We start from the raw sequence: 22,798 nt of genomic DNA on the forward strand, positions 1-22,798 counted from the left end.
TTCTTATTCTTTATTTGTGTGAGTAAATTCTAACCTCCCTAGTGCCCTGTTGTTGAGCTCTTGAGCCATCCTTACCCATCATATGTTTTTCTTACACACAAAAACTGTGTGGCCATACTGACTGTGACAAGACAGAGAAACCATGTGACTTTCCTCATCTCTTGCCTTCCTCTCACAAAAACCCTTGCATCGCCTCTCTTTCGCTCTCTCTCTCCCTCACAGACACACACACACACACTGAGCCCAGTGCTGTGGAACAGCCATCAGTCAAAGTGTGTTGGCGCTGCAGGTCTGGGGGCATTTGCATAGATAGATGATGGAGAGATTATGGGGCACGGGGGTTATTAATCACGCTGCTGAGAAGGAGAAGAGGGACTCCTTGGTGTCACTCGTCTCTCCAGGGATGGCTCTTTAGCCTGGATATGTCTTTTGTACCATTTCCCCTGTTGTATTTGCTGCCTAGCTAACCCACAGTGGTGTTATGAGTGCCCTGGCATTCACTGTTGCTGCAGGGTAAGAGTGGTGTGGCTAAGTCCACCTCCAGCCACTAGCTTCAGGGCTACAGTCCAGAATTTCCTTTAATTTCCTGAAATTTTACTATAGTGGGCCATTCAGTTGATTTCATATTAAATACAATATTTAATATTAATGCAATCTTATAATTACAGTAATAATGTTGGGACTACAAGTTGATTAAATCTTGCCATTCTTCAGTGTGTTAAACAGCTCAGGTGATCTCACTACACTACATGCCACTGATGGCTCAGCTCTATGGGTCTCTAGTTTGTTTCAGAATCTTATACCAGAAAATGTTCAATCGATGCTGATAATGCACTGACGCCATTACAATAAACAGCTCACAGGTTTCATCTCAGTAATCATGATTTCTTTAGCAACTGAGGCACAGCAGCTCTTCAGCTTTCAGTTCTTTGTGTGCATACGACTCAGCTGATTGGTTTAGAAGTTGCTTTTATTTTATTTGAAAAAGGAAGAGAAGAAGAAATAGAAAAAAAATAAATGTCCACATACATCCTCATACAAATAATCATAACCAAACCGGTCTCACATAAACTATTCTCACCTTCTTGTGGTTCAAACTGTGGTAATTTTGTATTAGTTGTCTGTGTACCCCCTTTATGTCATCTATTTCTTATAGTACTGTGATGTAAACTCTGTAATATTTTCTCTGTTCTTTCAATTTATTTTGTACCAACATTCAGTCTTCTGTGCTGTATATTATGGTCTCTTTATATTTGTTGATAACAATCTGAAGATCTAATTCGGGAATAATCTCTTAAGCTATGGTTGAGTTAATTTTAACACTTGGTTAAAGATAGAGAAAGATCTTTGTGGATAGTATGTTTATTATTTTTTAAAAGCCAATACCTTTGATTAGAGATGTCTCATGTAACCTCTGTGGCATCAAAGCTAAATACATTGCACTCTTACATTCTACCACAAACATATAGTTTTTCCATTAACACTGGACATTGCTGTGATATGAACACAATTGTTAGCACATACACTACGTGTATTGTTGCCTTGTCTGTACATATCTTTGTACTTTACTCAACCATTCTGCATTAATACCACATACTGTATCTTAATGAAAAACATGTTAATGTGGTGTGTACATCATACTGACGTAAAGGACGACCACTTCCATTGTTCCAGATGATCAAGAATTCTTCCTCATTATGGCTTCACATGCAGCGACCCAGTGATATAGTCAACTTTGAACGTTCCTGAAGTTTAACATTTTATAGGACCCACCATTCTGCATGTTGTATGAATTTTGAATAGTGAGTGGTTAGAATGGGACGCTGCGAGACTGGTGGATGTGATAATGGAGTAATCCACAGCGACAGGTGAAGTACTCTGCTCCTCTGCGCTGTTTGCTTTGGTAAATGTAGCCGCCATCCTCTGACCCCAATGGGACCTGACACTTGGACCCTCCCTGTCCTTTTTCCTCACTCCTCCATCTCCTCCTCCTCCAACATCCTGCACATTCACCACCAAGCTCATGGTGTTAACCACAGTTTGAATCTTTTGTCAGTGATCGCCACAAAGCCTACTGGTGGTTTTGTTTTCTTAGGAGGAAGTAACAGGTTCATTGTATCATTTGACTAGACTTGGTGGGTGGATGTATAGGAGGGTTGGTGCAGCAGCTGATAGATGGAGGGACAGATAATGAATAGAGGGGTCGATGCATGGATGAAAGGACAGGTGGATAAATTGAAGGATGAGTGATACCTTGAGAGATAAGTGAATGAAAGCATCAGAGATACAGTATGTAGGTAATTTCCTTTTATCTTGATGACATGCTTCCTCATGGGCCTCTATAACCTTTTATACATCATCCAACACAGCTGTACTGTGTGAGTCAGTCTATTAAAATAATAAATAGAGTATTCATTTATTTATTTGTCCATTTAACTAATTTATTTGTTCATGGGTGTTGGGGTGAAGATTAGATGAGTAAGGAATGATGCATCAGGCAGAGAAAGGGAAATACTGAATGCTTTATAGACAGTATCGCTCTCTACGCTACTCTGTTGAATCTTCCTGGAAAAAACTCAAATAAAAATAATCTGAAGAAGAACAGTTATAATGTATCCACATCTGGCCTAGTTGTAAGAGATGGCTGTGAATCATACATACTTTTTTGTCATCATATTTTGACATTTTATTAATCTAAATATGGCATTTTGTCACACAGCCATTTTCTCCATAAACCAACAACTAAAACTTTGTCTCGCTGAATCCTTGAATCACGTTCTCCGCATTGGCTGTAAGAATATGTTGGAGCTCTGAACAACTGAACAAGTGATGATTATTTGAAATGTTGAAACTTTGATTTTTGGTGAGATATTGGATCATTTGAGCATTTACTGAAATGAAACCATGTGAGAACTTAAGAAGGAAATGTGACTGTGACTACACACTGCTTTTTGTAAGATGCCAGAAGCCAAAAGGTTGGAAACCACAGATTTAATCTTCAACAATATGTTTGATTTTTTTCATGTGTTCTTTTAAAAGCTTGTTTTATTATCCGCTGTGTAAAATCTTCATCTTAAAAGTAACTTCTGACTAAAGCTGTAGTACTGCAGTGGAGTAGAAAATGTAGTGGAGAGGAAGTATAAAGTCGCATTAAATGAAAATGCTACTCAACACAACTTAAAACCAACTACTCAGTTATTTTCCACCCCTGCCTTTCACTGAAGGGATAAGCAGACACATTTAAATTGCTTTGTGCTGCATTGCATAGCTTGGATCACATGTCGTCTCTTATGAACCAGTTTTATACTATACTTTGTTTGCTCTGTCAAATACCTGTTGCTGCTGGGATTACATTAGCTAGCAATGCTTTTATCAATCAAGGAAGGGCAACATTGTCATTTTGCACAGATGTTGTGGTGAAGTTATGGTCAGTGGTTTGGTATGGAAAACAGACACTGGAGATCAGGGTCAGTGTCCTGCTTCAGCCTCACTGTTCAGTTTAAGCTGCTAAAACAGACTGGACATGAGGTAGAGGCAGATATGGGAATAAGGGGGATACATCAGGTATATTGCAGCTACTTGGCATTTTCTTAGTTGAATTATCTCTCTCTCTCTCTCTCTCTCTCTTTTTTTTCAGAAAAACCTAATAGAAAAGATTTGAAAAGACGCTACTAAAACATGTCTGAGATTAGAAGAAGATGTAATTTTGGTTAAACCTTGAAAAAAATTCAGAGTATGTCGTCTCATGTTTAACTCAGATAGCTGAAGCTAAATTGCTTCAGATAAACTTTGAAATGCATTTTTGCACATAAGAAGAAATGCCAATTCTGTCGCACACTGAAAGTAAAAATTAGGCGGGTATCTTTTAATGGCCATTATGAACAGACAAAACCTGTTTTAATGTTCATGTTGGCACCTGACAATGTGCTTGACGTTATAACCAATATAACCACTGAACCTGCTTTAGTTGTTACCGCTTTTTCATAAAATGAAATACCATGATAATTAATGATTTGCAGATATGTTCACCTTAAATATCTATTTTGCATAAACATTCAATATCAACGACATTTCCTTGTTATGTTGATGAAAATAACGTAGCTACTGATTTTGCAAATTAGTTTTATATAAACATCATTTTTAGGAGACAGAGTTGATGGAAAAAAGCAATTTTCTGGTATTTTAAATGTATCGACTCTTGCGTGGGCACCAGCCTGGAATCCAGCCCTGCTGACTTTGATTACCAAATTCCTCAGAGATCACTCTGGGACTCTTGCTGCCAGGGGCGTTGACATGATGTGGAGAAATGTCGCCAGCCGTCATGAAACCTACCACCAGAATCAATCAATCAGTCAGCATGCTCGCACCTCTCTGTATGTGCTTGAGTGTGCTGGTGTGTGTGTGTGTGCTTGAGCTCAGGGTTCACCCATTTGCTCTCCCAGGTCGGCATGTGAGGAGGAGGAGAGGCAGGGAGACCCTAAAAGCACCGTCTTCCACATTCATCAATTACCACACCCAGGAAGGTTGTGCCTGTCAGGAGGAGCAGATGGTGTCTGTGGATGTGTGTTGGTGCATGTGTGTGTATGCACCCTGTAAAATACTGTATATATGTGTGTGTGTGTGTGTGTGAGAATGACAGGGCGAGGGTGTTTTCACGTATGTGAGAGATGGAGTAAGGTGATGACAGAGACAGAGATAGAAATGTTTGAGATAGAGATGTACAGATGTGTGAGGGAGATACATACAGGTGTGTTACACAAGGAGAAGCATGGTGGTGGCGGCGGTGGGGAGGTGATGTACTTGGTCGTCTCACTGCGCTTGTGAGGGCTGCAGGATAACTAATCAATCTATAGCTACCTCGGAGAGAGAGAGAGAGAGAGAGAGAGGGAGAGAGGGGAACAATCAAGACAAGATTAGTGGAGGAAGATCATGTCAGCCAGGTGCCTCGCTGGCTTCTCTGCAGACGTTGTTAGTCTGTGTCCTCCTTTTCCTACTGCACATCTCCTCTGAATCAAATCAAATAACTTTCCTGTGGTCATGCAGAAACAAATTTGACTTTATATAACTGAAAAATGAATGAATGAATGAATGAATGAAAACAAAATGAGCACTTTTATTATTGCTGCCTTTGGAGAATTTCTACAGTTAAAAAAAAAATCTGGATATTGGACATGATTGTAGAAACCTGCTCTTATTCATGACATATATTTCAAATTACTTACATTCCCATAGGGTGCAACAAAAGAAGTGAAGTGGAAGCACAACACATTCTAAACAAATGGATAGCTAATATAGATAGCTTGTTGAATGGCCGTTTATATATATATATATATATATATATATATATTAAAAAGACAATACACTGTCTTTAAGCCACAGATTTTTTTTTTTTTTTTTACACTTTAGGAGAAAATTTCAGAGATCAGCTCAGACAAAACAGCCCTAGAATCCGATTTTCTCCCTCCAAACTTTTAGAACTTTGTAAATCTACTTTCCATCCAAATGTCGCTTGTGCAAATCTTGCTGCCTCCTTCAGTGGGGAGATGTTTTTCTTCTCCCTCCTGCTCTTAACTGTGTACCAGCGGTTCTAGGGGCTGTCATATTGCATCAGCGCTCTGCTGATTACTTCCACCTTGTCTCCCTCGTCAGGAAATGATTCTGACACGCACTCACACCCTGCTTTCTCTGCATCAATATGCGTGCGATGGAAAAACTGCAGACAGTAAATAAATAATGAAAGACAAGGTAGGGAGGGAGGGGAGCGAGAGAAGGAAGGAGGCTCTACACGTCGTTCTCTGTCTGTCTGTTTCTCTGTCCTCCATGTGAGTGCAAGTGACTCAGTGTGGGAAAATGTTATGTGCGTTGTGTAATGGTATATAAGTATGTGCAGCACGGCTATCCGCGAGTATACAGATCCCTCACAGCTGGAGACAGAAAGGAAGAATTGGGATTTCTTCCACAAAAAATAATAATTTGATAAATAAATAATAAATTCCTGGGTTTTTACGGTGGCACTAACCTTGAAATTAGAACATTCATTTTGTTTTAATTAAAGTCACCGGTTAATTACAGGACATTTTACATCTGTCATTCAATGATGCTTCAGCATTGTGTTCAATTTTTATGAGAGTGCATGTCCTTTCACAACACCTCTTCACAGGGAGCCAAGAAGTATGGTAGTGGAGCGAGGGAGCATTCTCAGTCAAAATCCCTAACGGGATTATCACAGAGGCTCTGCATTTCTGTGGAGGACACAAAGAGGGTGAGCACATCTGATTGGCCCACTAACCCCCAGCAAACAGTGGCATGACTGGCGTCACAGGGACCTGCACTCATCTTAGTATTTCTTTAAGTGACAGCTGATGTTCAACCACTCCAAGGTTTGTAGAAAGCATCTTCTGAGGGTCATTATGGGGCACAGAGACAGGGAGAGATCTATGTTTACTGTTACACTGTAGGAACCATGCACACCTTTGCTCTGTCAACAGGACTGGTGAAGAATCACTGCAGTCCTTTGGCTGTGACCCCATGACGACATACAAACCTAATAATTTGTTTGTGTAAAAAGTCAGGCTGGCTTTCTTTAACTGATTAAACATCTCTAGCTCTAGAAATGCTGCACTCTTTGCTATAGTTGTTCATATATAGTGACTTAACCATCAGCAAAGGTATATAAAGCATATTTCACAGGTATGTATGTACAGTTGGGTTCAAATTGAGTTCACAGCTATAAAAGCATTACTGAAAACTAGTGCAAATTTTATTTCTAAAATGATGTTTCTCAAATGGGATTACATCATTTCTCACTACTGCAGGTCACCAAGAGGTTTGTTAGTGTTTACTGGAGAAATTCAACAATCCACACTGTTCCAGTTCTCTTTTATCACATCCCAGAGGGCAGCACTGACACTTCCAATGGCATGGGAAAACTGGAATTAAGTAATGAGGTAAATAAGTAAAGAGTATGGTAGCCTATCTATTATTACTCCATATAAAGATATATATCATATGGGATTTTAGCTCATTGCTTTGCTTCTTCCAGCCAAATATAGACTGTTGCCACTGACTCTACCCAGCACAGAATTATAGAGTACTGTAGGCGATGACCAGCAAAGAAAGTCAAACATCTGACATCATCTCCAAAGACAGATATTTTTCACTGAAGGTTGTGGAGATCAAACCAGAACTAGAAGGAGAGTGAATATTTGACTCAAAATTTTTCAGGTGGCCAGAAATACAGTACGTCTCCAATGGGATGGTTAGACCCAAACGGCAGTTGTTTGCTTAGACATAGCATCTGTATAGACTGACAGTATATCCGGTGTATGATTCTGCCTTCTAGTGGTTTCGATTTTTTTTTTTTCTTATTGTTTTGACATCTAAAACACCTACTTTCCCACTCACACAAACAGGACTGTTCACACATTTGTCTTGTTCTTTTAAAGTGATAATTCTGTTTTATTACACCTTGGATCTTATTTTATAATTTTGGCCATTAATCCAACCAACAAGATCTGGGAACGTGGCAAAATGGCTGAAAAAAATGTAAGACAGGGCATCAAGCACGAAGGAGCAGCAAAATGATCATACGGGATTTTAACAAAGCCCATATCTGGAGGAGAACAATAATGAATGTTCAAGTTATCAATCAAACTGTAAACCTCCATCACAGTATAAGACCAACTCTGACCTACTGTACATACTATAGTTGTTCATGCACACAGTTCTATGGTGTAATAAATATTTCTTGCTGTAGCCACATTCCAAGATCTAAGCAATCGCCTTATTAAGCGTGAAGGTTATCATTTCACACAGAAATGACAGCCGGAGTTACGACCATGAAACCCAGATTCTAATAAACCAGAGTGACCCTTCACAAATACAGACCAGACATTTTTTGTCTCCTTCTCCTTGAAGACATCTGGTCCTTTTCTCAATGCTCAAATAAGGTGCGTGTTTACCTTGCAATGCCGAAATTACACCTTCAGCAGATGCACATGATGCGGTGAAGTCCACGTCCTGCTGCCGTAGCATGGCTGAACGGTCGTCTACAGAAAAACCGTGGCAACCATCTACCAGAACTCACACCCACGGCAGGATCTGGTGAATCTTCGAATTAGTTCATTCAAAGCTGTCATTATTTCTGTCTCAGCCCTGTTTTTGGTCTCCTGTCATAACCCCCCCCCCCACCAGATGCCCCTGGACTTTCTTCCTGTTTCCAGATCCACCTGCTCAGCTGTTTTCCATTTAGAATCACTGGAACCTCCCCACCTATCTACACACCTGTTCCTCATTTCCCTCATTTACTGCCTGGTATTTATACCAGCCCTATTTCCCCAGTCAGGTGCTACATTGTTTGCTAATGTCTCTGTGTGGGTCCCTCTGTGCTGCTTGTGCTCTGAACTCACATTTTTGCAACCTGAATATAGTTACCTGTTGTCTGTGCGTGTCTATCCATCGGTCCGTCTGTTTGTAAGCCTGGTAACTTATCAACGCCACTCTCATGTCTGTGCATTAGGTTTTCACCTCTACAGCTCATTAACCAACACATTTTAGCTATTTTATTTCATTCTTATGCAAACAGTGATGTAAAAACACCAGTTCCTGCTTTTTTTTGTTGTTTTTGTAACTATTTCTAACTTTCTGTTAGTAAAGATTAAACATAAGATATATGAGTCATCTTTAGAGAGGTTGGTAGAATTCATTTTAGTGAGCCAGGCTTTTTTTCCTATGCTTGCTAATTTATGCTAAGCTAATTACTGCCATTGCTCTAACTCCTTACTGACCACAGAGATATAAGGGTGGCATCAGCCTTCTCATTTAACTCTTGGAAAGTAAGAAAACGAGCAGATTTCCCCTAAATGTTGAACCGTCGGTTTGCCGAACTGTTCAGAACATTTTGGAGGCTTGAACCTGGAGACTCATGGGGACTGAGGGCTTGTCATATATTCCCACCACCCCGCTAACATGCTAACAGGCTCCTGCTACCTCTGTTTCTGCCTCTCCCTGACTGAAACAGGAAACTGAACATTACCACTGGGGCCTGAGGACTTTAAATCCCAGTTCCAGAGTGTAGAGTGGGAGGTGGTGGTGGTGGTGAGGGGGGGTGGGGGATTAGAGAGAGCTGTCTCTGATGTTATTTAATCTCACCAGCCAGGGAGTGAGCGAGCCAGCACACCCCCTGATGCACGTTATCAACCTCTGATGACCAGTGAGGGGGATTGAGCGCCTCAGACGCCTCATTGCTGCCAACACCGCCGCTGCAGAGCACTTCACGTCGTCTTCCTGGCTGGCCCTAACCAGTCAGCGGCTCAATTTGGGTGATGGCAAGCGTGCTCAGTCAGGGGAGAAGTTGGTCCCGGATGATTTCCTCCTTCTCTGCTCGTTCTCCTCAGGAGTGACACCCCTCCCCATCTCAGATACAGCCCAAATGTCCACCCTGTCCCTCCCACTGCTGTCCCTCCTTCCCAACACTACTGCCCCCCACCCCCACCCCTGACACCCAAAGACCCAGCGATCGCTCAGTTACTCAAGCTATCTCAGGAGCCTGTCTCGCTTCACACCCCCCTTCCTCCCCTACTCTCGCCATCCTCCCTTCTCTTGCTTCCCCACGTCCCTCCCCACCCTGTGCATTCCAGCATGACAAACCACATGGGATTTCACTAGTCCTTTAAAGTCTGCTGCCTCTGGGAACCACTCTTCTCCATGCAACATTTTAGTATTCTAGGGAATACGTGACTGGGGAGGCAACCAATGCTGTTATATTTCTGCCATCTCCTCCTGGTTGTTATTTCTGTTGATGCTTTGCAGGAGGGGGGAAAAAAATGGGAAAATGTTTATCAGGTGATCATAACTGAACACTGATCATTTTTTCCTCTTTTTCTTTGTTTTTTTATTTGGCCATCTTTGGTGATTCCTGCACATCAAACATTTTCTGTCAAGATGTCTTTTAATGAAGTCATTTTTTTTATTTTTATTTTAACACATAAAAGCATCACAACAACAATATACAAATTCATAGTAATCTTTAAAACCAAAACACATTTACACATGCAACAATAGGGTTTAAGACAATGAGCAACTTATTGAATAATCTTTGTTTTTGGAATGTGTTAACGTTACTTTGTAGGAGAAAGGACTGTCATTTGCTCTGCAGGAGAATCGTCCAGAGTATCTCTTATCTCCAGAACAACATCTGATATGTCCAATATGTATAGTAATCTGTAATCAATTCTAAATTTGAATGTTTTCAAAATAACCTACAATTCCTTTACTGGCATTACTCCCTACCTTTTAGACAGTTAACAACCTTTAGTGACAAACTGAAAGAAACGGTTTTATGACTCAACCAGATTTGTCAAAAACATGTACTCGGACCGTCTTTGAAAATATGACCTCCAGACAGCAGTCTGACTCATAAACGTCTGGTGCTGTCACAATCAAATGACTCCCAATTAGATTTTAAAGAAGTGCGACTCACTACACAAGACAATGTGCCCTGTTCTGCAGTGAGTCCACTCAAACACGTCACGAGAAAACAAGTCAACAAGCCCGTCACAGAAGCACTGCTGCCATCCTTCACATTGTCGCTCTCAATGAGACAAATTGCGCTGCAAGCGACAGTCTTAACATTAGCATGGCATTTCAAAATAAGATTTTCAGATGAAATAATAGACAAAACTAGAGGGTGATTGTGTTTGAAAAAATAACTGAAGATTCAACAGAAATAAAAGGTTGAAAAATGATCAGCAGAATAAATTATTGCTCCAGAGAAAAGTGTGTTGTGTTTTGTTATATCGTCAATCCTTGTGGCCTCTTGTGTTTGACGGATTCAGGATGATTGTATGATTGTCTGTCTGTTTGAGTCCTTTACATAGGATTGGCTGCAAACCTACAGCCACAACACTGAAAACACATTCATAGACACCAAAAATATACATTATGATACTGTCAAAAGGTACAATAATTACACAGAAAAGGAAATTACAGAGTTAAAACAACACCATTATGTTTTCATTTATCTTTTTGTCTGTCCACTGTTTCTTCTCTCATCCTCTCCAAATGTGTTGAGCATGTGAGGTTCTGTGAACCTATCAAGTGCTCCTGGCAGAGAGTCAAGAGTCCCACCTGCCCTCTTGCTGCTGGATGGGGCGGCCGCGGCTCGCCTCTTTAAAAGAACCATCGAAAAGCTTCACCGTTGTTGACCGGCGTCCTCTGTGGGAGACAAAATGTGAAGGACACATTTTTATTTGCAGGTTTTGAGGTCATTTCATTGTCATGTCATGTATTTCCTCCAGCAAATTCCATACATTATGTATATGTGTATATATATCATACATATTATATCAGAAATTACAGACACATTTAGTAGCCAGTAATCAGTAATATTACTGTACTGGATAACATTTTGAAATAGCTTGGACATTAAGTAAAGTAAAAACCCAGAAGGGCACTTCAAATGGCTATAAAGCACAACCACCAAACCAAGTATTTCATCAAAGAGTCAGCCAAGGTGATTACATCCACGTCCCACCCACACCCAAATAATCATTACGCTGGATGAAATATTCAATACAAATTCCCAAGAAGCAACAATGAAGCATTTAATTACTGCAGCTCTAGCTGCAGTGAGGGGGAACAGTGCATCATTTCAATTTGAGCCCGCGCCAGCAGCTGCCCCTCCTCCTTCTCCCCAAAACCTCTACTCCAGAGTGACAGCCTCTCCTTTCCCAAACTCATTTGGAAGTCAGAGACATAAAATACTGAAGTCTCCCACCAATCCCCATGACCAATTAGCGCAGTTTTTGATTTTTTTTTTCTTTTTCTTTTTCTGTTGACGGGGGGGGGGGTGCATAATCACAACTAAAATCACTTTAGTCTGAGTGGAGGGCAATTTGACATTTTAATACCAACTGTCATCCGTGGCCCCTTAAAGGCATACTGATGAGTGCTTTAGCACCAGACAGGCTCCTACACTCAGGCCACATATAGAGTGTAGACCTACAATAGAGTTGGGCAATAATTTAACATTAACATACACAGACTCTTTGTGGGATCTCAATATGATGACACAATCATATCATGTTTGAGTTTTTTTTACAAAGTCCTGATGGCTAAAGAATGATTTTTTTTTTAAATTACGTTTTTGGTTTGACGTGAAAAAAGTTTTGTCTCATATCATGCATAACAGCAGAGATGAAACAATTTGCCTATTAGTCAATTAGTATATATATCAACAATAAATCCACTGGCAATAATTTTGATAACACTGGTCTTTTCTTCAACATCTGTTGTCAACATTTTGCTAGTTGCAGCTTCTCAGACGTAACAATATCCAGCTTTTTGCGGTCTGATATGATAGTAAACTGAATACATTTAGGCTTTATTTTTGTTTGGACAAAACAAGCTTTGGGTTCTGTGAACTAGTGATGGAAATTTTCCACTATTTTCTGACTTATAACATAAACCAGTCATCATAAATTGTAGCCCTCGATAAAAGTGGAGCACTGGTTATTAAAATTAGCATCATTATTTTACATATAATCATACACACATTGCCCATAATTGTGATATATTGATATGAGAAAATATTCTTATTCATATACAGTAATAGTATACAGTATGTATCACACATGCTGTACAATGTGTGTGCAGTGAGCAATGCAGCTGTGACACTTTTATGCAGTCAGATTTAGCATATTGCTAATTTTTACACTTGAAGTGACATTACAAGTCACTTCATTTACATTTGAGTTGGAACTTTTTGAAAATGTAAACAGTTGTTTTATAGCACCTTCAACTTTCTCTGTAAACAGACTGAGGAATACATATTTACAAAGTGAATATATGATCAAAAGTCTGTGGAGAACATTTTGATCTAACAAATGTGAATCTGGCCGAAGATGTCATCATAAACAACAGCCAATGATGGGACGTGCTTTATAAGGCATCATTGGCGCCACGGTGACAAATTTAGTTTAGTTTATGTAGCTCAGTGAACTAACTGACACTGCTTTACTCAATAAAAATAACCACAATGACAGTAAATTGGATGTCTGATAAGGCCACCAGCTAACTGGGTTTATGAAAGAACAGATGTAGGTATTGAACCTAAACTAAGTCTTTACCAGTCAGTTGCTCATTGCCAGGTACTAGCCCAGCATCACACTAGTTCTGGATGCATACATTCCTTCTGATGTGTATAGCAACCATTTACCATTTTTTTTCACACCACATTAGGCAATTACTATTATCCTTCCAAGTGAATAATGGAGGGACCCAGAACAGCAGGATACCATCACCACCACTTTAAAATCATGGATGAAATGAAACACACATCGTTTTTTGGAAGGGTCAAGACGCTCTCACAGATCTGATGTTTTCTTTTTGGCCTAATTACAATGAGTTGATGCCCGCCCCCTTGTTATGTCTCTGTAGCTCGATTTATTGTATTTTTATCATTTTTGCAAGCAATTAGGCTTTTTATGCACGTATTTTCATGTCATTTCTGTTTTTTATTTGATAGAAGAGAAAAACAGGATGAAAAGGGAAAGAAAGGGTGAGTGGCATGAAACAAACGTGCCGAGACAGTTTGAACCACACTGTTGCTACATTGTAGAGGTTTCTCATCATCTTACTGATAGATTTCATTGCGTTTTGTTGTGATCCTCTTCAAAGTTTTTCATAGGTTTACTTTGTGCTAAAGCGATGATCTTCCTACAACTATTGTTTTCTTCCAAGTCCCCAGAGCAAAAACCACATAAACATGTGAGCTATACATGGAAGGATGTCGCCTTCTTTTGCAAGCTGACCACTTTACAGTTCTTCATAGTTTTTCTTGTGGTTTTCCACAGTCATCTCACCACTCAAAGCTTTAATTATTTCAACTTAAATCAACCATAATTCATAATTAATTTTCAAACATAAATGTCAGCTTTTACCCTACAAATGATGTCATATCAAAGTGATTGCAGTTTAACAATAATTAGCAAACAATTCGTACTTCAACAGTGGTTTGTTTGAAACAAAGTGGGAAGACTGATCTATGACCGACTGGCCACCGTGTAAAAGGAAAATAATCTCCAGTTCCAGTATGTTATTGGCAAATATGACAATCAAACATAATACATTTCATCCCCATATACTGATTCTTTCACAGGAAATCAATCTGAAATATACATATGCAATTTTTAGAATGGAAACACCATCAGCAGTATTGATAGACCTTTATGTTTCTGTACATTCTCTCCGATAAAATAAAATAGTAAGGGCTACCAGACACGTGTGGCAAAACAATATTGAGCTAAAGACAAGAAGTCTTGCAGGACTAATTTGTCATAAAAAGAAGAACGTTGATCTTCAAGAACTTTCTGCAGAAAATATCAGCTTGACTGTCAAAGGACTATGACAAGTCTTCCTATTAATGCACAGAGATATGGTGCATCCACAAGGGTGCTTTAAGCCTTAAGCTCTGCTCTCTTGGTCTAGAACGTGATGCTCTAAGAGGCAAAAAGGAGAGAAAGGGGAGATGAGAATGTTTATCTTGATCCATATTCTCACATTGATCAGTCCCTGGTGGAAGTGTGGCTCGCCAGAGACAATAATGACCCTGATCTGGGCACTCGGCATGTCTCTGTTTTGTTAAATTCCTGCGTTATCGATCCAGTGGGGCTCTTGAGTGCTGCTTGGATTCACTCCCGGGCCTCCTCGCCTCGGCACACTGCAGTGACCAGGCACAAAGAAGGCTCAATTAGCACAGCTCCGCGTTGTCTGCTCCCCCACCTGCATGCGCCTTCAAAATCACTCCATCAACCGCCAGGGAGAGTGGAGAAGAAAAGACACAAGAATACAGAAGCAACACAGACAGAGGGAGAGACAGAGAGGGATGAAGAAGGAGGAAAGAGAGAAAGATAGGGAGAAGGTAAGGGTTGATAGTGTTACACCGGGGGACGCGGGAGCAACACCAAGGTTTCACCTCAAATCAAGACGCTGTGGCAGCAGCTCAGCCTCGTGTCAACACCGCTGCCTCTGCAGCAGAGCATACAAAACAACCTGGCTACAACGACACACCGAGGGAAAGACAATTTCCCGCTCTGGCAATGAATGCACACGGCTGAGTATTGAACTGACTGAAGGAGGAGAAAGAGATTTCTCCAGACCTCAAATTAACCCCAACACACTGCCACAGTAGGCAATGTATTCTAAGTGTCTGCCGGTGGCTTTCGGTGATAACAACACAGTAAAACTGACATGTGGTGGAATAATTCTCTGCTGATTCTGGCAGTGTGAGGTCTCTGGGCAGCCATGACACCCTGTGATCCTAACTGAACCTGGCAGGTGCAGTTAATGGTGAAGCCTCGTCGACGGCTGATTGAGATGAAGTGGTGGAAAGGCGGCGCTGGCAAGCATAATCAAACCAGCCGGACTAAAGCTGCGTCTGAAAAGGCAGCTCTTATGTCTGAAACATAAACCAACCACAGTCTTAAAGATAAAGGTTAAGGCCAATCCTTCCTGTCTTTTCCACCCAAATAATATAAGCACATGAACGGTCCTCAACCTCCCCAGCCCACCCCTGTCCTGCCCCTCCTCTCCCCTGCAGCCTTGGCGTCACACTGAGCTGGGGCCAGAGATAAACCACTCAAGACGATGAGGAAGATAATGGCAGACGCCGCAGCGCCTCAAAATTCAATCAGCGCCGGGACGTCAATGTGGATGAGTGTAAAAGTGAAATATGCTCGCCGGCGTGTGTTAAAAGACGCCACACAGGGCTCACAGAAACAACAACAGGCGATGAAGAGAACGATGAGGGAGAAAGCAAGGGGAGGGAGACAGAAAAAAAAAAAAAAACAAGAAGAGGAGAGAAAAAATGAAAATGATGTGGTCTCTACTACTCGGCTTCACGGTACAATCCCACTGGCATTCTGAGCAGACCTACTTTAACCACAGACTGTGAATAAATTACCCTTTTGAACTCAGGGTGATTGCAAATGTGCCCCGGTTTCTCTTGAGACATGTCTGGCACTAACCCTCAGCTCTATGCTCCCAGCCAGCCTTGTCACAGAGGGCCCCCCCTCCTCCCCACACACCCTTCCCTCCCGCAAGCATACACTCAAGGCACACACACAGGCATGCACAACATCATAAAACTTTTAATTCACTATAATTACTGGTGGATTTTTTTTTTTTTTTTTTTTTTTTTTTCAGCCAACTACTGCTCCCCCTCCCTCTCTTTTTCTGTCTAGGAATTCTCAAGCATCTCCTCTGACTCGGAGATGAAAAAAAAAAAAATGTGTTAGAGATGAGAAAGTATCCTGGAAAAAAATTTGTAGTGCCGGAAAAATCAGAGTGGAGATGGAACAGATAGTACGAAGGCAGAGACAGATATGAGGAAGACAGAAAGGCAGAGGGAAACCAGAAAGCTGAGGGAGAAACAGTGGCACTGGGCAGCCTGTGGGAGTGTGCTGATGTGTTTCCTAATGCTCATTATAACATGGTCCATAAATTACCCTGACAATACCCATTATTTATTAACTTACAGACCGGGAACCAGGCCACTTTTCATAACTGCAATCCTTTGGATGCAGCTCTGACAGGCTGCACACAAAATATATACAAATAAATACCACTGTCACCACCTCTCTCTTGACACACACACACAAACTCCAGCTGACACTGCTTTAGGTGCCTGGACGCTGTTTTTCTTTTTTTTCTTTTTCTAAACATAATTACAAACACTTTTCACACAGCATTATGACTGCAAGTGAAATTTGTGTGCAAACCCAGGTCGGTCAATTTCTTTTCTTTTGCCATGAAATACTTGTACCTTTCAATCCCTCAAAGTCTGTGATCATTTCAATATGAAATGACAACATGCAAGGAAATGACTAATTATTTTCTTAGGCAAACTGCCGGTGAGGGAGACAAAACTAGGGAGAGATGAGAGGAAAGAGTAAGGAAAGAGCATGTTTCATCAGAGTCAAGGAAAGAGGACTTTGAGAGCTAGCCAAACATTCAGGGCCGATCTCTGGGTCTAAGAAAGGGGGGGGGGGGGGGGGGGGAGTTTCAGCGATGCAGTCAGCCTTAACTGATGTGTTATATATTGCCTGCCACTTTATTCTGCAGGAATATTGGGGTGTTGCCAAGCTCAAACCTGGAAGGTATAGCAATCCATCACCTGCAGTGTTACCAGCGTTGGTGGGTGGGGGTTGAAATCTCATCTTGAAGCTTGTAGCCAATATTATAGCCACCCAGTGCCGTTTATAAAAGGTACCTCTCCAAGGCCGCTATCACGGACAGACCACTCATCTAGTCAGCCACACGCCACTGCCCCCAGCCCTGCATCACAACACCGTAACGCAAACAGATTCTGCTCTGCGCACAAGCTTAAACCTTGAATATTACCTGCATATACAAATGATAATCATCAACAGCATCAATTTTATTTATATGAGATGATGAGTAAATATGTAAATTGACTAAAGTTATAAGTATATATTTGCTGTGTATGGTAAAGTGGTATTGAATTTAATGTAAATCATTATTATATTATAGGGCTGTTGCCAGAGGTGAACTGCACTACGCTGTATACATAGGTTTTAAAATTCAGCTTAAATGTGGTTAAAATCTACTGAGATATATGTGATGTTTTTATAGGCTGTTACATGCACATGTGACATTTTTTCATTCTGATTGAAATAATTCCAATTGAAGATTTTGGGTCGACTGTTTACATGGGATGTGATTTAATACGGTGTTTACATGCACTGAAGCATTTAATTGGAACAGCTCTATGATGTGCAAAAGTGATGAATACGTCATGCATTCACCGTCCTCAATGGCTATCTTATCTCTATGGCACATATTTGATCAGCTCCCTGAAGATGGATATCTTATTTATTTATTTATTTATTTATTTATTTATTTATATATATATACTGTATGTATATATATATATATATATATATATATATATATATATACTGTATATAACATTTGTATTAAAAATGATCTCTGCAAAGCACCAGTTCGGCTTGGGACCATTTTTGGGAGAAATTGGAGGTGTTGTCAGTATGTCAGTGTTGATTAGTTTCCCCTATAAAAGAGCAAATAAAGATATCAGCATGGCTGCTGTTCCTTTTGTTTATATTGAAACTGAAAATTTTTGTGTAATACCATTGCTTTCTGTCCATACAACAACTAAAATATTACTATTTCGTAACTATATACACCAAATATTGAAAGTTGACTGATTGATGTTGAAAGTCTATTTTTTTACTTTTCCACAAACTACAGTGAAATATGCAGAGTATAACTTTCAGAATATGATGATAACATTATGAACATTAGAATGATCAATTATCAATTTAAAAAATTGCAGCAATGTACTTGTTTTAGTCATAGTTGTTTTGGTATATCAACAGCCTCAAGGCCTGAAACAAATTAACTCGCATTTTGTCCAAATATTCATGCTATTTTTATGGCTTAGAAGCATCTCATCATTACCACAGAAATATGAGATCACTGGACAGCACACTGCAGAGTGAGAGGAGTTTAAATTCCTGTGGTGTGTAAGACCGCAGACGTCACCCACTCTCATTCCACACTGTTCGTTTTTCACAAATAAGTCAGAGCTGTGCTTTTCTTAACCTTAACTACAAGTGAAAATACTGTATCATTCAATTTATAATGATTTAAAATGTAAAAAAATCAAGATGTATGATATATATAAGTATTCATTTTTAATCAGTTCATATTTTTACATCAGCATTTTACTCCCTAATGAATCAATGTGAGATCAAAACGTCTACAAAGTTGACACAGAATTTTCTGTATACTCTCAACCCTTGCAGACATTTACCAGTGATTTTTCAGCTAACATGTGGCCCAGATCATCAGCTTATTTGATTTTCCATGGCGGACTCTAAATCTGAGATATTAACAAATTAAGTGGAATGCCATAAGCTATCCACCTATTTATCCTCTAAGTAGCGTATGTATTCAGATAACCTCCCCACTTGTGTATGCTCGCAGCACCAATGTACACACAGAAAGAATCCAAGTACACCAATGTCGTGATAGCCTTTCAATAATGAAATACAGCTACAATCTTTTAATTCAAGGTCCAAGCTTGCACCAGGCATCCATTCGAGCAAATCAAGCTAAGTGTATTGCGGATGTTTGTGAGTAATGAGGAATTTGGGAGTTTTTTGCTGACTAGGCACATATGGACTAGGGGTGTTGGGGGAATGTATGATGTTGTGCTCAAGAGCTGTGCCTGGGAGAGGCAGGGTGGTCACAGGGGGGAGATTAGGCTGAGGGGCAGCGAAGGAAAACCAAATCCATCTCCATCTCAGAAACATCCTAAAGCAGATTACTTACTTCAGTGGGAGAGAAGCAGAGGGAGGGAGGGGAGAGAGCGAAGAGCACAGGAGCATGAGATGGATGAGGGAGCAGAGGAAGAGAGGGAGAGCAATTAGCATAGATGCAATTCTGGCACAGTCCTCTGACTTGATATTTGACCTTCTGCAAGAGTCTTGCCAAATATTGCCCGAGAAGCGCAGACGGACCATATGGCAAAGTGCTGCTGGAGGCTGAGTGCAGTGTGACTCCAAGCCTCCGTATGCTAATGGGGGAATGTAATTACAGTGCAGTATTCCTGTAGGACGTATATTTTACTGGCCCTCCATAGGAGTGGATTTGCAGCGAGACGGGCCAAGCCTCAGTGGCTTCGGAAAATACACTTTTTATCAAACAGTCAGAGAGCCATTGAGTGGATAGTGAAATGGAACAGGCCCAGTTTAACTGGGGCAGCACTGCAATATGTCACTTTATGAGCCAGTCGGTACATGTCGATAGCAACTGAGACAGCTACAGTCAAATGCTCGAAAATGTAAATCCACACAGAAACACATATGAAGGAAAATGCTGAAGCAGTCTGCTGCTCTCCTCTGGACACGCCCCAATTAGTGATGTCACAGCAGATGTTTTCCATCAGCTGCCAAAGGCATAACACCTGCCGAGCCTGTGACATCACTAACTGGGGCATGGCCTGAAGAGCGAGATACTTAAAGGTTTCAAACCACAGAGAGCAGTGCAGCATCAGATTCCTGCCTGTTGTGACTCACTGTGAATTTACCCTTTTAATCTCAGGATATCAACCAGCTTTGCCTGAAGAAAGAGCACAGCCCAAAAACTATTTGAAGCATCATTAACAAGTGAGAATGCAGAAAATAATTGGAACTGTAAATATGTACTCAAAAATACCTTTTGCATTATATGTAGATCGGTATTTTTGATATTTGCATTTTTTTTTTTGATTTTGTTAAATCTATCTTTATTAGATCCCTGTGTTAGCTGAGATGGCAAGTACATGACAGGGATCTAGGTGAAGGGGCGTAAGAGAGCAGGGGGGAGGGGTGGGAGTGCTAGCTTGATTTCCAGATCTTGCGTACTGACGCTTTAAGTACTGTGCTATTGGATGCCTGTTAAGTTTTGCTATAAGTGTGCCATGCATGTGTTTAGCATTGAGTCCAAAAACGTCAGATGATGTGCCAGTATCCATAGGTAGTATAAACATGGAATCACTACAAGTAGCCACAATAGGTTTCAAGCTCAATGAAAGCAAACAAGTATTGTAGTAAAATTTTGCTTTAAGTCCTCCCATTTAGCATTTTTATAAGTAGTATACAAACTATGCTTTTGAAGGTTGCATAGTTTAAAAAAAAATCATACATGACTAGCAAATATAATCACTCTAAACACAAAGTGCTGACTGTCAACAGATTTCATGAATTTTCAGTAGATTTCTTGTCCAAATCATTGGATTTGTACACCCAACCATCCATCATGACCTCTTTCCTACGACTTTTGTGAAACACAAGGAAAAACTTCCTTGATTGGGGGGAAAAAAGGCAGCAGTTGTGTCTCTTTGCTTATATGAATAACTAATTCTTATACTCAAAGCGTTTTTGTCCAGTATGTTATTAGGATAAGGTGCTATGGCAGAAATGAGGCCTCAAAGATGCATATTTCCTTTTAGGGTTAACACATTGTCTGGTAAGCTTTAATAATACCACTGATTCAATAACTATTTTCACCCTATAACAGAGAATATAATCTCACACAATCCTCCCACACAGTGTGCGATATCTAGGTTAAAAAGGGAGTGACTTTTTGCTGCTGAAACAGTGCTCAGACACCGTGCCTCTTCCATTTCTCATGCATGGAAAATCCCTGCCCACACAGACGGAGGCTGAGCTGACCCTTGTTGGAAGAAACTGAGGCAGCAGCCTTGGGTCAGAGGCTGCCGTCTGTAGCTGGGATCACCTACATGCTGCTAAGTACAACAGTGCCAGCCTCCATTTCAATTAGCTTCACCTAAGAACCCTTGTCCAAGTAAAGCAATTTTACACAGGGCTAACTCTCCACTGGGAGCAAACCCTATATAGGAGGCAGCAGAGAAGCTTTCAGGTGCTGCTGAGATTTCAGGAAAACAAAACAAAGGGATGCAGCGGCACAGGTCAGTTGAGCTCTGAGATGCGAAATCAGAGCCGTGTGAGCAGGGAGTAGGGCAGGCGTTGTAGGGCGGGAGCTGCAGAGGAGGGGGAAGATGAGCAGGACACGCGTTTGAGTGTGTAGACACCTGAGGGATCTGGTATGGAAATCCCCAATTTCTCAGCCAAGTTGCAGCCCTTTGAACAGCGGAAGACGTCAGCAAGCACGGTGAGAAGCCATGTGGGTGTAACGAAGCGAGGGCTAAGCGAGGCAACATGCTGCCAGTTCTCTGAAATGTTAAATTGAAATGCAAAGTAGGAGCAGGCCTTCTTGTTTTGAGCAGATTTCTCAGCATCTGTGTGGGAGCCCTTAAACTCAGAGGGTCTATACACAGAGCTCTGCATATTTACTGTAAATAAACATAATATTTAGGTTAGGATTAGAAAATACACACAGCTGAAGTTAAATCTTTAATTGCACTCAGGTAACTGAGACTTGAGTCAAATTAATCTCTGCATCAAATTCAGTGAGTAACAAAAGATAACGCAACATGAGAAAAGTTACTATATGTTATTTGAAGGTGTGCACTTAACTACTAAGTCTTTAAATACTCAAAGAATGGGATACTAATGCAGTAGTTACCAAGCTCTAGATTGGACCCTCACAATACAACTGCTGGGTAGGAGCAGCTGGATTCCCCTGGTTGTGAGAGTAAAATTCCCATTCATTTTTTTTTTTTTTTTAAAGACAGTGTTGGATGACTAACAGTTGAAGCACTTCTACAATGCTTGGGATGGGCATGAAACATGATGGTTGAATCATGAGTACAAAGATGAACAACTGTATTAGAAAATATCTGGTTCTTAAAAGTTGAAGACACAAACCTGTCTGCACAAGAATGTAAGGTCAAAAAAAAAAAACTAAAACTCCTAAGGTTTGTATTTCTAAGAAGAAAAAACACAATCACAAAGCTTAAACATTTGTCATGATCATCATTTGTCAGTAGGTGGAAGCTAAAGATTATACTGTTGAGAAATGTGATTTTACCGTCTGTTATTAATTTAGTTTGTGATTCTCTCTACATTTTGGGAAAATTCAAAAATTTTAACGGTTAAAATTTGCTACAGCACTGATTTGTGTCTCTGACTGACTTCTTGTCCATTGCAGTCTTTGGATAATAGCGCCTGCCAAATGAGTAAATGTAAATGTAAACCCTCCATGCCAAACTGAACTAAAAAAATAAACAGCATGTCTATTTGCACCCAGGTGAAAATAGTCATATGGAAGCTATTTGGATATTTACAGC

The 22,798-nt window shown here is 40.5% G+C and overlaps 1 protein-coding gene across 2 annotated transcripts in view; it reads right to left on the reverse strand.

The window, feature by feature from the left end:
• Positions 1-4,108: 4,108 nt before the first annotated feature.
• cxxc4 (CXXC finger 4) overlaps positions 4,109-22,798 on the reverse strand; it is a 32,956-nt gene continuing 14,266 nt past the window's right edge. Inside the window, exons 3-6 of one of the 2 annotated variants that reach the window (XM_071505244.1) lie at positions 7,962-11,214; positions 4,746-4,853; positions 4,427-4,530; positions 4,109-4,328 (exon numbers count right to left, since the gene is read on the reverse strand). In XM_071505244.1, the coding sequence (XP_071361345.1) occupies positions 11,170-11,214 (45 nt within the window). In that variant the 3' untranslated portion in view covers positions 4,109-4,328; positions 4,427-4,530; positions 4,746-4,853; positions 7,962-11,169. The remainder of the gene's footprint in view (positions 4,329-4,426; positions 4,531-4,745; positions 4,854-7,961; positions 11,215-22,798) is intronic. The other variant, XM_071505245.1, reaches the window with a different exon arrangement.

Source organism: Trachinotus anak, unplaced genomic scaffold (genome assembly GCF_046630095.1).
Source record: "Trachinotus anak isolate AG129_WGS33_773 ecotype Australia unplaced genomic scaffold, CSIRO_AGI_Tana_v1 ptg000019l, whole genome shotgun sequence".
Classification (NCBI taxonomy): domain Eukaryota; kingdom Metazoa; phylum Chordata; class Actinopteri; order Carangiformes; family Carangidae; genus Trachinotus; species Trachinotus anak.